Below are 15,619 nucleotides of genomic sequence, written 5' to 3'. Positions count from 1 at the left end.
GGCATGTAGAAGGACAGTAAGGTGCCTGCTATTCTCAGAGCAGAGGCACAGGTGCGGGTTGCTAGGGGAGTCAGCAGGGCCTGGCACATATAAACCCCAGGGCTGAGGCCAGGAGGGCAGCTCTCCGCTAGCAGCCAAGGGAGAAGAAGCTCTGCCGGAGCAAGCAGAGTGGAGAAGCCTGATGACATGAGCATATCCTGTTTGCTGTTATAGGGGTGGAGAATTCCCTGGTAGGGATTGAATGATGTTTAGCCAGACAGCTTAGATTTTATGTTATAGCTCAAGGGCTTGAGTTTTCTGTTTGTAGTTTTATACGACCAGTGGTCTGGGTGAGGCATTAGGGGTTGGAGGAGGCCTCATAGGGGATCCCCGGTGGTGTGGGGACCCTGGTGCCAAAGAGGGCGCAGCATTTTGGGGTGCACTGACCCCAGCCCAAAAGCGAGGGGGCAGCAAGAAGCCCCAGAGTGAGGGGGCAGTGAGAAGCCCCAGAGTGAGGGGGCCAGTAAGAAGCCCCAGAGTGAGGGGGCCAGTAAGAAGCCCCAGAGTGAGGGGGCCAGTAAGAAGCCCCAGAGAGAGGGAGTGGCAAGAAGCCTCACAGAGAGGGGGCATTCTGGGACAGAGTGAGACAGGGCTGTGGAAAGCTCAGGGAAGACAAGGGGAGGGCCAAATTACAACAAGGTCCAGATCAAACCACATCAGTATCATCTGCAAGGCTTGGGCTGCAGTGTAGGGGAGGAAAAAAAGGAGCCGCAGATAGCAGCCCCTGGCACCAGGACAAATAAATGGGCAGCCTTCCTCTAATTAACATCCATTAATTAATCAAGATCAAGGCATGGCAGGAGAGAAGGCAGGCAGTTGGCCCATCACAGGATGGCGGAGTCACTGATAGATAGATTCCAGTAGAGGTACTTCTGTCAAAGGGCATTAAAAATTAATGTTTTCAGAGAATTAAAAATAATTAGCATGAGATGATAAAAATGAAACCCATGGCACAGATTTTGCTCGACTCTTTTATCTCTGCAACAACCATAAAACTATCCCTGGTCATTTTGGGTGGTACTCATCACTTGGTACCTTCTGGCTTACACAGAATTACAGTTATTTTCCTCATATGTTTGGAAATTAGAGGGAATGATGTTTACAAGATTTTTTTTTTACATCAACAACTCTTTGTGGCTGCTGTCATAAAGGAAAACTTGTTCTTTAACCTGCCAATACAGACTACAAGGTGCAATGATGTCAAAGAACGCTCCAAGTGAGAATTCCATTCAGCAAGCTGTTCTCCCTGTAGGTAGACAGAAAGATATCATGACTTTTTTTGAAGTGTTGGGGTGATGGTGTAGCCCTCATGATCCAAGAAAAAATTCAAGAGACAAGGATTTTTGTGGGTGATATCTTCTATTGGACCAACTGTATGGTTGGTAGAGATACAGACAAGCTTTGGGGCACGTACTCTTCCTTAGGTCTCATCTGAGATGTAACTAGACCTAAGAAAAGGTACATGGTGCCCAAAAGCTTGTTTATATCCATGCCAAGTATACAAATTGAGTCTGAAAGCTTGTCTATATCCTTACAAAGTTGATCTGTTAAAAGATACCACCTGCAAAAACCCTTGCCTCTCTCACAACTGTCATTTGTTATTGACCATCAAAATAGTGGGACTTATCTATCCCTTCGTACTACCCTCACAATAGCCTTAATATACAGACAACCTGTGAAGGACCAAGTATTTTGGAAGGGGACTAGAGTGTACTTAGTGGTCATCTCACCCTAAGGCTGACCAACTGTGACAGAGAGAGAGTTTCTATATCTCCACACAGAGGCTGAATTTAAGCTAAGAAAAATTTCCTTTCAGTTTTGGCAAAGTCTAGAGCAATGGTTTGAAAGGAGGCCAAACTGGCCTCCCTCTGTCCACATACAAAGCCAAACCTTCTGAGCTTTTAAGAATTTGCCATCTTCCTCACAGTTCTAGCTGACCACATCACTGATCACAAATCTAGGCACATATGAACAGAGGCAGTGAAAATGAGCCAATGTGGAATAGGTAGGGTCTTTGCCCTTCACTGTGTAAATGGTTGTTTCCAACCTGTGGCTGAAGTCATCAACTCTGGATTTTATGACTAATCTGCTGGTATGGGACTTCCTGTCTTGCAAGGGGATAGATTGGATGACCTCTTGACTTTCCTTCCATTACTGTTATTTATGACTCTGTGATAGTTCACACACCATGCTATGAATTAATGGAGAGGCTGTGGTTATATATATATGTCCACACTCTAGCTGAATTTGAGCTAAGAAAATATATATAGATATACAGATATGAAAATATACCAAAAGAAACCCCAGGTTTTTCCTTAGAAATGGATGTAATTTTTAATTCTGTCCCTTCTTTGTGGCATGCATAACTATATATAATGTGTCTGTGATTTAGTAATATACCAGTAATGTTTATCAAACTTACAGAGACTAAATCAAAGCAAACCTGGATTCATGGTACATCCCTTGTTGATTTTGATCACAACTTACAATCCATTCTGCCTGGTGAGTTGGGAGGGGGTCCAAGTATGCAGTAGATGAGTTTATCTCAGTCATCACAGTTTTTTACACCTCGCAGAGCAGAGGTTGTCTTCAGTTGCTGGAGTCCTGTGGGGCTAGGGTTTTCTCTTCTCATGCTCCTTGTTTACAGAAGTCATTGCCATCTAATATTAGGAACTCTACATCACTGCCAGTTCTTTGGACCAATTTTAAAATGTTTATTTTGAATCTGGTCTTTCATTACTGTTCTTTGCATACATGTAAGCCATGCATGAAACTCTCAGAGAACCGCTCTGTATTTTGTAATGATATAAAGGCATCTGGGAGTTTGTTTTCACATGAATACTTTCTTTTTGAGCCATTCCGAATAAATTTTCTGACACTCAGAAACAGACTGTATGTTCAAAATGTTTCAGCTGGAAGCTGTGCTGGGGAAATAGAATGCTGCAAAAGCCCATCTATCAGAAGGTGTCTGATCAGCTTTCTTTGAAAAACAAAATTTCTTATCATCCTTTGTAACAATCTTTTCTGGTTACCAATTTCCAATTGCTCTACATTCAGACTAGAACAAATATTTAAGCCTTTGCAGTTTATTATCTTAAAAGGACTGAAGGAGTGGAAAGCAAGATAAGAAAGCAATATAACAACGTGAAGGGCAAAATAGTAGGGAACCATATTCATCACATTTACCTTGCAACAATTAGATGGTTTTTCTTTACAAATAGTTCCTCCTGGGCTTCAGATTTACAAGCTTTCATGTTTCCATATCTTTTTACAATTGACTTAATTTGCACAAAAATGAATGCATATTTTTCTTCGTTGTTTCTTTCTGTGACACGGGTATTATATCAGGAGGCAGCCTTGGCTTTCATTGTTATATATAGTCACAGAACTTTTTTTTTTTTTTTTTTTTATAACTTTGTGTCCTGGTGCTGCCATGTCACACTTCAGAAGGCAACTAAGAATACTTTCCTTTTCAGTCAAACCCTTTTTCCTGATTGGCTTAGCCGGCAGGGGGAGCAACAGCTCAGGTAGTGGGCACCTCCTCTGGAGACTGAACAAGGCAATCTCAGAAAGCACTTAGCCTGCAGCTGAGGATCCTGCTATCATGGGAAAACCTTAAACCCCTGCTTTAAATGTTATAGTCAGACAGATCTCTCTAGAAGGCTGTTGTATTTATACTTTAAAAGAATGTGAAGCGATGTGTTTTCCTTTAGTGCTAGAGCTATTGAACGCTAAATCCCATGAATACTTTCACAATCACTTGTGCAGCTGTAAAAAAATAATTTCTTAAAAATATTGTTGTGGCCGATGTGAAAACACAGACAACAAAAGGGTGGCTCAGATATATTGTTGTGAATAAGAAAATAAACTTGTTACCAAATGCATTTGGACTCTTTTCTTGTACAAAAATCAAGCTGAGAGCTGCTGTTACCAAATTTGCTAACTATGCTTTGTTAAGTTCTGCTAATATACATATTTTCTGAGTTGTGATCTAGTGTTGTTCCCAGGGGTTCTCCAAGAAAGGAAATGGAGAATGTTCTTTTCAAAAGCATGAAGTGGGAAAATGTTTAGAACTATTTATAGCAGCACTAGGACTGTGGACATTATCATCTATTTATAGTTATTCTTTGGGTTGAAAGGGTGAAGTCAGAAATCTTATTGAAAGAGCTCCTTATGCTTTGATCCATCCGCTAAATGATTAAGGGTATCTGGGGGTGCCAGGGGTCAGATAGCCATTTGCAAACATTTCTGAAAACTGAAAAAGAGAAAACAGGAAACTTGATAAATACAACTAGATAAATACAACCATGCAGTGTCAGCAATGCAAATAAACACGTTACATTCGGAAAGCAGTAACATTAACTTTTTATTTCCTTTTACTAAGTGGCCTATTCCTGGAAGAGACCAGTCACCATTGTTGTAAGACTGGGGTGACCAATCTGTAGCATGCATGCCACAAATGGCATGGGCAGCCTCTGTGTGTGGCATGCAGAAGACCAGGGATGGGACACGCAATGCGGTAGCAGGTCTGGCAGGGAGCACAGGGCAGGCAGCAACAAGCAGAGTAGATCAGGAAGGCAGCACAGAGCAGGAAGCAAAAAGCAGAGCAACAGATTGCATAGGGGAAAAGGATTGGAATAGCATTCAGGGAAGGTGCAGTTGTGGCATGCCTGCCAAAAAGGTTGGCCCCTACTGTTATAAGGGATAGGGCTTGGTTATTACTACCTTTGATTAATAGTGCTATAAGGCACTTGATATAATTATTTTCATGTATATGTTCATTTTTCTTATAGTTTTATTTTTCATGGTTTCTTTCTCGTCTATGTTTTCCAAGAGGAGCTAGAGGAAAGTGTGATCCAAAGCTGAAGACACAGCCAGGAGAACCTAGGGGTTTCATTTGGAGTTGGTTGGCTTCTTGAAAGATCAGGGCTGAAGTACTTAAACTTCTTGTTTCTTCACCTCTTTTCAACTGCAACCTGGCAGTCTCTGACTGAGAGAGGATTTTTGCTTTAAGGTTTTTGATATTGTTACAGAAAATCCACACCAGTATGAAATGCCAACACTGTTGAGTTACCTTAAGCTTTGTCATTCCAGCTGGAATTACTTAAACATCTATGTCTGAAGAACCAGTTATTAACCTGCAGAAATGTATTTAAACCCCAGAATATTAAAAACAAATTACTATATCTACCTGGTTTCCCATATCAGACCCTTCTTTTGTTTAAATCTTTCTTGAGAACTTTCCCTCTGACGCCTTTTGATAATGATCTTGCATAGACATCATTACTCATTTTTGCATGCCACATCAGGTGTATTATATATTATTTTCTTTGTTTAAATCAGTGTATAATCCTATAAATCCTGGTGTGTGTGTTCCACAAATAAAGATACTGCTGGATTTGGTCTCTAGACTGAAGGAAGGAGTGAATTAGTCTTATTTTTTTTTGCACAACAGAAAGTACATTTTTTAAAAAATGTCATTTTTCCTTAAAAGTTTTGGACAATTTAGTTTAGTAATTGGCATCTTTTAAATGATGGCCTGAAATATTTGGAGCAAAGTACAGAGTAATGACAGATCTTTTTTACAGCACTGTTATCAATTGTATACTAATCAGAGAAAAATATCTAAATATTATTGTTACCTCTGATTTCAAATGTGCTTAACACAGAAAACAAGTTAAAATACATTTTTATTCATAGGATAATATGATAGAGTGCTATAGTTATGCTATTTTGATCATTTGGATAGACATTTCTACTACAGTATAACATAAATACCTATTAGCATACAAATGTAAATTGTTACTCTCGTGCATTATTCTCATATTACAGTTTAAAATCTCTAAAAAAATACACTAAATTATACCGCATTGGTAGGATATAAAAAAATGACATCAAGGTTTTTCTTTTCTGCACCAAAACTTTTAACTACACAACTCTACAACATCCTTCTATTAGTACATACATACATATGTGTTACTACAAGCATTTACCTGAACCTACACATATGAGCTACACATTTCAGTCAGGTAGGCTCCTTAAAGAAGGTTCTTTTATTTTTGGGAGGAAGGTCTCAATTGTATTACATTTAAAATTTGAGATTTCATGGGTTGTGAAGTTTGGATATCAAACTTTGGAGATATGGACATCAAACTTTTCTCCCAGTTTGAGAATTGAATTGGTTCTGGGAGTTTCAGTTTGGCTCATTTTAGAGCTAGATATAAAAAAGCCTACGCATTGTCCGAAAGTTCAGGTGAAGCCCATTGAATTTGGGATCGCAGTTTGTACCTACCAACATTTTAAAAAATGTCCCATTTTATGTTTTGTGTCTGAATCCCATTTTCTGTTTCCAATACCATATTTTTTTGCCTACAACATGCTCCCAAGTAAATATACACCTTGCTTTTAGAAGGCAGAATGTAGAAGAAAAGATTTTTTTCCAGTCATAGACAACTGTGTGATATACAATAAGTCCTGGAGACAGTGTGTCCAGGAGGGGTGGCATCCCAAGAGCCAGTCTGGGTATGGCAGCAGGCAGCATGCATTTCTTGCAACACCAGAAAGTGCTTGCTTCCTCATTCAGGTTGCCTCCTGGGATGCCACCCTTTCTAGACTCTCTGGTTGCTTGCAGACATTAAAATTAATCAACCAAACAAAAAACCCCACACTTTACTGGAAGAAGCATTGGGTTACTTCAACCCAGCTCTGCAGCATCTGTATAGATTGGGCACTTCAGTGGGGCTTTTTGGTTCTTTTAGCTAATAGCCGATTCAATCAGCTATTAAATAAAAGCACCAAAAAAGCCCCACTTAAGCACCAGATCTATAAAGATGTTGGGTCAGCCCAATCTAACTGTGGTGCTGCCTCTTTTGGGCCTGTGCTGGGCTGGGTGTGGGAATGCACCAAGTTTAAATTAAAGCACTGCTTTTTTTTTTTTTTTTTTTAATATCTGCAAGCAGCCTCTATGTTCCCAAGAAGACTTACTGTGTGTCACACAAAGTTGGGCCCCAGAGCATTACAAGGGGTGCAGCAAGACTGTTAGTTCTCTACTCTAAATAGTTTTTAATATAAGTTCCTGTAAATAAAGTATTGTTTCCGCATCACTAGCCTTGTCAAGGTACTACCAGCAGCCCACTTGTTGCTTCAGGCACAACCTACAGATCTTGGCCACTAGCTGTGGCTGTTAGAGGGTTAATATCTACCCTACCTTATGAGATAGTTAACACAGGACTCTGCCCCTTCAGCTTATGAAGCCAGACAAACAGCAGGCATCTTGGCAAGCTGCATGAGATACACAGTGTTTCCAGGCTTGCTTCTTTTCCAGCAAAGAAAACAACATTCCCACTTAATGCATGTACCCCACTGAGGGTGGGGGGAAGTATGTATTATATGTGAGAAAATATAGTAGTTCTTTCGGCTTGTGTGAAGCACTTAAACAGGTTTGAATGAAAAAGTGTGCTATTGACTTTATACTTGTTCGAAGATATTCCTGTTGCTATTTGCTCCTGCAGTGAACTCATAACACTGACATTTTTGCTATCGTATTTATGCCTGTAGCCCCAGAATACTGCTTGCCTGGTTGTCCTGATTGCAGCATCCGTAATTGATAAGGAGGAAACAGACCCCTGAGTTCTGAAATCAACAGACAAGTGAAACTGGAACAAATTATTTTGTATATCTTCTCTTTAAAAATCAGATAGTAAAACAAAACACCTTGCATAGCATCACGGTCAGCTAAGCCTCAAACTATCTCTGACTCCAGCTATGGCTCTGTGGCAGGTCAGTAGAGGGTGCTCCTGCGTTGAGCCACCCACCTCACTGCACCACTTTCTAGGCTCTGAGTGCTTCCCTGGGTGCACCTCAAGTCTGGCCAACCCCCTTCCTGGAGCACACCCACAAGCCTGGGGGTTCCACTCTCACCACCCAGGGCTGGGCTTGATTCTGGCTCTGTGCCCCCTGGGAAACACAGGCCTAGTAGCCCTCGAGGGTACTTGATTTACTTCAAGAACTTGAGGTGCTTCCCTCAGTCAGAAGCACAACTAGTGGTCTCCCTTAGTCAGCTGAACCAAGGGGACCCCAAAGCATAATCTAGATCCACTACCAACAAGTCTCCCAGATTAGGTACAAAGGAGAACTTTATTGGTTACAAGGGGTAGGGTTGGAATAGGGTACAGGGTAGAGCAATATCAGAGAAATCCCATGGAGCAAACTCCCATGGCTGGGTAGCCTTTAATTACACATCTTAGTTACTACAAGCTATATATCTAGTTAGATCTCAGGTAGCTTACTCACAAGTATCATCCAGAGGCAGGTGGAGATTCCCTCTGGAGGCAGGCAGTTCCTTGATCATGAGTTTTGAGAGAGAGCAAGTTTCAGATGGTCCAGCTCTTCTCTCTCTGAGTCTTTCTCATGGCTGCTGCCCCCTTCTTCCTGGGCAGTCCTTAATTTATATAGCCCTTGTGACCACATTTGCCTGGTCCAATGGAGGCCAGCACCTGTTGGCTGTCAGCCAACCAATTTGAAATGCATCACTAGGTGTTGGGCAGGCTGGCAGTTCCTAGCTCCCCAGGGAGCCCAAGCCCCTCACCCAGGTATGTGATGCCAGTCAGGTAGGCAGAGGGAGCAGGTTTCCCCCCTCCCTCAGGAATGTATCCAGCTCAGGTAACCTAAAGAGATAGGGTAAGGGGTGTATCCTCTGCTGGGCCCATCCTAACCAAATTGTCACAGAGCAGAGTTTATAGGGAGAAACAGAGGTGGCCTTCTGCCACAGGCTCTGTATGGAGTCACAATACTTCTTAAAATTAATTACGTCTCTCTATAGTTTTAAACTCAAGGCAGCTTCAAAATGGAGAGTTACCCTATTTAATTACTTCCTTTGGCAATTTGCAGCTATTGAATGATTATCAGGGTTCCTGATTTTCTCTGATAAAAAAAAATCCCCAATTTTTGGTTAAAAAAAGTAATCCAAAATCCACATTTTTCCGTGATTAAAATGAAACCCCATTATGGAGTTTCATTTTTAAACTGAAAATTGGGGATTTTTTTTTTTGTCAAGGAAAACCAGGATCCCTGATGATGATGTTTACAATGAGGGTAGCTTGTAAACATATTTTTGTATTCTTTTACTTAATATGGACCAGTTTGGTAATGTTCTGCAATTCAGCCTTAAAGCCTTAATGACAAGTATGTTTGTCCCAAGGGTGCTAAACTTGTTTCTGCTCTACCTACACTTAGTGAGGAACAAGTAAGTGTGCTGGGACTTAAGCAAAATCATGGAACAAGGAAGAGTTTCTATGAAAAATGAGAAAGGTTGGTGATGTGGTGGACAGTAAAATGTATCATCTCCTTTTCCTCACTATTATTTTCCCTTTCAAGTATAGCAGAATGGGGATTTTACATACTTACAGTTAAATTCAGTTCAGTCACATGGAAGTACACCCAGAATGATTTCACTAAGTCACAGCATAAATTTGGTTCTTGTTCTCAAAAGGGCCTGGCCCTCAGAGCTATATTTAAAATATTTACACTATTACCATTTATGTCCAGGTGAGTAAAAGTGGGGTAAGATGGTTTTTTGCATAATCAAAGCCCAAACCTGGAGTTGCTTGGGATCTGGTTCCACTTGATCTAATTTCACTACACATGGGAAGGCTGCATCTATTGTGCATTTATACCTGTGTTCTGGGAGCCGGTGGCACCTTACTTAGAGCAGCCTTGGTGCTCGTGTACAGGCCTCCTGAGATCCGCTCTAATTAAAGTACCCAGAGCGTCCTGTGTATCGGCATCCCCCCACTTCAAAATGGTGGCAGGGATGTTTTAAAGCTCATTGAACAAGCCTTAGTTAGAGCATCCCTGCCACCATTTTGAAGCGTGGGGATGCCGATACACGAGATGCTGGAGGCTGCTGGAGCGTGCTTGCTCCAATAGATTTGACTAGTTGAATAATTATAGCACATAGGAGCAGCCTTGCTGCTCATGTATAGGTGCCCCATGATTCTGGTTTGGCTAGCCTCTATTTCTGAATTAACTGGATATTACTAGGTGCACATTTTAGGGCTGCCTAGAAAATAAGAATTCCATTTCACATAAATGTGAAAATTTGCTAGAGTTTGGTACTGGAATGAAAAGAAGAATTTCAGTAAGTCTTTGTGGAAAACCACTCACCTAGGAATGGCCCATACACTAGTGGTTAGGGGACTTTCTGGGATGTCAGAGATGGTGTTCAAGCCCATGCTCCGCTGGTCTGTCTGCACTCCCTACATCCTGTGCCTTCCTCCCATTCCCTTCTAGACCAAGAAACTCAGAGGATCAAAAATGTAGGTTTCAGTGAATCAACGCTTTCCGTAACTGATTGTGGAATATCTAAACATTCTCAACCACCTCTAGCAAGTTTGGCATTGCAAAATCTCATTGCTCATGGTTTTGTGTTATCAAGTCCATGTCCCATTTCAACAAGGGCCTAGTTCTTCATCTTCTCTTCCCACCACTAGGCATAAATAAATTATTTTCATTCCAGCCTCCTTTGTTTTTGAAAGAGCAAGAATTAAGAGTTCAGCCACATAATTTTTTTATACAAATGTGTTTTCAATAAAAATAAGCTATTTTCTTTATCAAGATATTTCAGTGTATGGAAACAATATGACTAACTTCATAAATCATTTTATTAACATTTCTATATTTCTCCCAACTACTCAGCAGCATTCTAAGGGAAATAAAAAGAGTCTTAAAGGGAACTAAGCAGTTCTGTGCTCTAATAAACAGACTTACCATATGGCTTCCCTATTGGCATTAGTGCAGTCATTTACAGCTTCATTGCTGATAATGATATATATTGCTCCAAACATAACATGAGACAGCACTGGGCTTTTTTCCCCCCAAAGAGGCGTTCTCCTTCTGCAATGGTACAGGCAAGTATATCTCACACTTTCCCATCATATGTTCATGAGAATCAGCTCTACTTCTTAAAGATCTTAAAGTTCAACTTTAGTCTCAATTACTGAAAATACAGGGTGGAAAATAAGGGGGATCATCTTCCAAAGTCTCTGTAAGATGATCTATAGATCATACTTAGCAAGACAGGTAACTGATTCCAGAGTTTGCATTCACCATTTTGCAACCTAAGACTTTTCCTCATCTATGATATGAACTCCACAAAGTAGATGACACTAGCTTAGGTTGCCATCACCACATGCTATCTCTGGTGGGAGTGAATTCATCCTGTAAAGGAGAAGATGTAAGATAGAAAATAAAATGAGTAAAGGGAATTTCTATGTAGTTCCAATACCTGTTTTGGGTGCCAAATTTAGCTGTACCACCTGATATCACTAAAAGAACAAAGTGTTAAGTCACATGTACAAATAAGTGGATATTAATCTTTTTTATATGATCACATAAAAATACTGAAATAGGAAAATGTACTTGCAGAGCTCATTATATTTGGTTTCTTATAGTTCATCCAGAGATTATGTAAAAACTTCATCAGTGTGTATTCAGCAATCTTTTTCTCAGAATCACAGCAGAGCATTTTCTTCTTCCCAGACCTGCAGAGGCTGGGTAAGAACCTGAAGCTCCAGACGTTCTCCCCCATCCCACTGCTACCACTCCAGTTTTTTCAGAGTTCTGTATTTGCTATCCTTGTGTGGGCTACCACGAGCTGAAAACAAAGTTTTACATAAGGAAAGTGGCTTGGGGATATTGATATTTCATAACTATGGAAACCGATTGTCTCAAGGTACTGTTCAGTTATTCACAGAGCCTAGGAGAAGGGCTCTTATATTATGCAATATTATTTGTGTATGTGAAGGAGGTTGGGGAAAACATTTTTTTTTCTATCATTTGCAACAAATAGAGTTTTTCTTACCATTCCAGTCAAATACAAGAAAATTGTTAAAGCACAAAGAATTTAATATAAATGGTAGCTTTACTTGTTCCCCTATAAGAACGTATCCTTTTACTTCCTTTAAAGAAGTAACAAAGCACGTTTTCTTGATCAATTTGAAAAGATCTCTCGTTTTCTTTTAGGTGAAAGGAGTATCATGAACCAATAGGCCTATTAGGTTACATAGTTAATGACTTGCAGAAATAAAAAACCCCCACAGTACTAACTAGTTTAATCAACAATCCCTCCCTAATAAATCCAAGCCAGTGCATACGGGATGGTTTACTTGTGCAGAGATATCAAAGAAATATTTTAGATGGAATTATACTCCAGAGGCTCTTAAACTGATCAGCTGCAAGTTGATTTATCACATAGTGCTGGCTCTTCTTCACTTTCAGTTATTAAATTGCAGAAGCTAAAATTACATTAAATATTTTCCTAATGCTACTTTTTCCATATAGGCAGCTGCTGTAGTTAATACAGAGATGTTATGTGATTGTATATGGAAAAAGATATGTTATTTCTGGGAGGAGAGCTGGCCTACATACTTGCAAATGGGTGGGGATGGTTCATAAGCCAACCCCCTAATGAGTCTGAGAGCCCTACCTAATACTTCTCTAGATACTTTATTTAAAACCCTTTACATGTAATTTGAGTTGCACGCCTGATCCTTGTAGCTATAGACATCTAATAATCATCTATAGCCATCTTTATTAACTTAGTTTAATTTAAACTTTGTCACTCCAGATCCCTTTATAATTGTTTGGAAGATAAATGTGTCCTTTTCTCAAGTATGTGTCTAATACCGCTTTTTACTTCTGAACTCTTATCTCTGTGTGTTTCCAAATGAGAAACTATTACCTGCAGCAGAAATTTTTCAAAAAAGCCTAAAGATTAGATCCAATAAAGGACTTGGGCACCTAAAGCAGGATTGAGACTTTAGGTCAGAGCTGGTTTAGGGAAATTTGTGCCCTGGGTGAACTCATCTTTTTGCACCCCTCCTGCCCCCCACCTAGTCAGCAGTGCTGCTGCAGGCAGAGGCAGGTGGGCAGGGGCACAGAGAGTAATCTGGTGGGGAGTTGGAGCCACCCACACTGTCTGGCCCAGCTCTTCCTGAGCAACGGCTAGGGAATGGGAGGTCGGGTGCGGGAGAGCACTGCTATGTGTGTGTGCATGCATGTGTGCGTACATGTGTGCGTATTTGTGGTAACCTCCCAACCATGACACGCTGGGCAATTGCCCGTGTCACCCATCCCTAAGGCTGCATCTGCCTGAGATGACCAAATCCAAAGCTGCAACCCATGGGACTCCACTCAGCTAATACCTATCTACCAAGTGCTCTTGGTGCCTACAATTCTGGTCCTAGGTATGTACACTTTCCCTCCTCCTAAGCCCAGCTTCATGGAACTAAGAGTTCTTTCACCACAGAGCTGGAGGGGCCCAATCTAGTAGGCCTACGCACAATATACCTAAAACAGGGGTTTTCAACCTTTTTAACGGAACATACCACTTCTGGATACACTTCTGGTGGAGGGTGGCCGGATGCAGAGCTGGGGGGTGGCGCTTGCACTTGGCAGTGGCATGGGGTGGTGGATGGCATTGGCTGTGTGCAAGCTCCCACGCCTCCCCTGTGTCCAGCCAGCAGGGCAGCACCTGTGTGGCCCACAAACTGGAGCTGCTGTCCTCATCTCCCCCCCAGCCCTGCTTCTGGGAGGCAGTGTAAGGTCATGGGTGGTGGTGCTCCATCCCCGCCTGCCTGCATGCACCACCTAGTCCCTTTCCGAAACAACCCCTGATCTAAGACATAGTGAAATACAGTTGTAGCCACTTCCTTTTAAAACGTGACTGACTGCTGGCCACTTTTTACATCTCATGGTTAGTGCAGTGGTTACAGGGCCCATCTAGGAAGCAAGAAACTGGGTTCAATTTACTCCTCAGATGGAGGGGTTTAAACAAGGAGAGTGTTCAGAATATAAAAAGGCAGACAAAGCATTTTTACAGTGCATTGCATGTCCTAGTTGGCATATAAAAGAAATTAAAATTACATCTCAAGAATTCAAACCCCGAAGTGAACTAATATTTAAACCAAAGGAGTCTCAAAAATAGCAAAAAAATGCAGAGGAGAAAGCTGGATTAAATTAGAGATGGGTGAATCCCAAATTATGTTTTTTTAAAAGTGCACGCTCCCTTATATACATCCTCCCACCCTTAATATCTTCTATATGGGCATCAAAATATGTTCTGCATCAGTAGACTCATAAGAGTAATTCCTCTGTTCATTTAGCAAGATATGGAATTTATCTGGGAATAAAACAACAGCAATGATTCCCAGACTAGAAAACACTGCTTTTAGGGACAATTTTTAATTCAAGCCTGCGTTGTCTGGGTAATGTCAGGGAAAATATAAATTCTCCTCTGTAAAGAGGAAGTGCTCTGACTTCAGAGTTCTGCAATGATCGTTTTTGTGTATAACTAAATATAAACGTAGAAAGTGCCCCAAAACCTGGATTTCTAAGCTAGGAGAATTTTAAGTGGCTGTCTACTGCTTAACTATTTAGAACTTATTCAGGAAGATTCAATGATCAAAGAAATCTGGTACATCCTTAGTTTGTGTCCCTCTGCCTTTTTTAATTAGACATTTGAGGCAAACCCTTTATCTCCTTCACAGAGGTCAGGTCCACATGAGTTATTTTATCATAATGTTTTCAATAATTTTGGTTTTCTTATGCAGTGACACATTACATTAAATTCAGAGCAGATCCAATTTTAGCCGTCTTTGACAAAATCTCTACCTAGTTTTAAGAATTGATACCCCAGAATTTTCCTAACTGAAACTTTAAGAGGCAGATTTCCAGGATTTGATTCAGTTATGCAAGTGTAAAGACAGCAAGATATAAGTTACATTTAGTGCTAAAGGCATGGCACATTGGATTCCCTCAGGCACATCATTCCTCTTAGCTCTGTGTTTATTGTTGTACCCCAGTAATCACAACGTGTAATTCCATACTTCTTCAGGTTGAACTTCCTGTGCTTATGACTGAATGAGTAACCTGCAAGATTTTCTACAATCTTATTCTGAACCATCAAAATATGACTTCTCTTTTTTCCCTGAAAAGGTCTTTACTTACTCTGCAGAACTAAAGAGCCATACACCAATAGACAATCACGTCTTCCTTCTCTTCTTCCTCCTCTTCTGTTTCCTCTTCAATACTTATAATACAGAAGGCTACACAATGTTGCATCACAATGTGAAATATAATGCTTCATGGCATATAATCTTTAAAACAAGGCTTGGCAGGTAAAAGAGCCAGACAACCCAGAGTAGTGGAATGAGGTAACATGCTTCTAAATATAATTTAATGTTTCCAATTTTCAGTCTGTTAGTGGCACTGATGGCAGATCTTTACCGGCCTAGCCATCATCAAACCCTAGTTTACTATATGTGGTAAGGAATAAGAGACTTTTGAGGAAACTTAAAAGAGGACAAAGTGTGACTTTATGGATTTTACAGTAAGCTGTTTCCATGCTTAATAGTTGGCACAGGAGAAGATATCAAAGAGCTTGTCAGAGACAGAGCATTCAGGGAAGAGGTCTTTTGGCAAAGGTTGGAGTCAGGATTATGGCCACAACTGACAAAGCCTCCTGGAATTTTGATATCGAAGAAATGTGGTAGGTTATTGTATCTTTCATGAATTGGAACAA

At 40.7% G+C, this 15,619-nt stretch overlaps 1 protein-coding gene across 4 annotated transcripts in view; it reads right to left on the bottom strand.

The window, feature by feature from the left end:
* Positions 1-1,062: 1,062 nt before the first annotated feature.
* MCPH1 (microcephalin 1) overlaps positions 1,063-15,619 on the bottom strand; it is a 241,711-nt gene continuing 227,154 nt past the window's right edge. For 3 of the 4 annotated variants that reach the window (XM_090033401.1, XM_090033411.1, XM_090033454.1), the window contains one exon: positions 1,063-4,294. In XM_090033401.1, coding sequence (XP_089889527.1) covers positions 4,230-4,294 — 65 coding nt within the window. In that variant the 3' untranslated portion in view covers positions 1,063-4,229. The remainder of the gene's footprint in view (positions 4,295-15,619) is intronic. The other variant, XR_016440311.1, reaches the window with a different exon arrangement.

This window comes from Crocodylus siamensis, chromosome 1, assembly GCF_052110815.1.
Source record: "Crocodylus siamensis isolate JL-2025a chromosome 1, ASM5211081v1, whole genome shotgun sequence".
NCBI classification, from domain to species: domain Eukaryota; kingdom Metazoa; phylum Chordata; order Crocodylia; family Crocodylidae; genus Crocodylus; species Crocodylus siamensis.
Note: the sequence above shows the minus strand (reverse complement) of the source record. Positions and strands in the feature narration are given on the sequence as shown.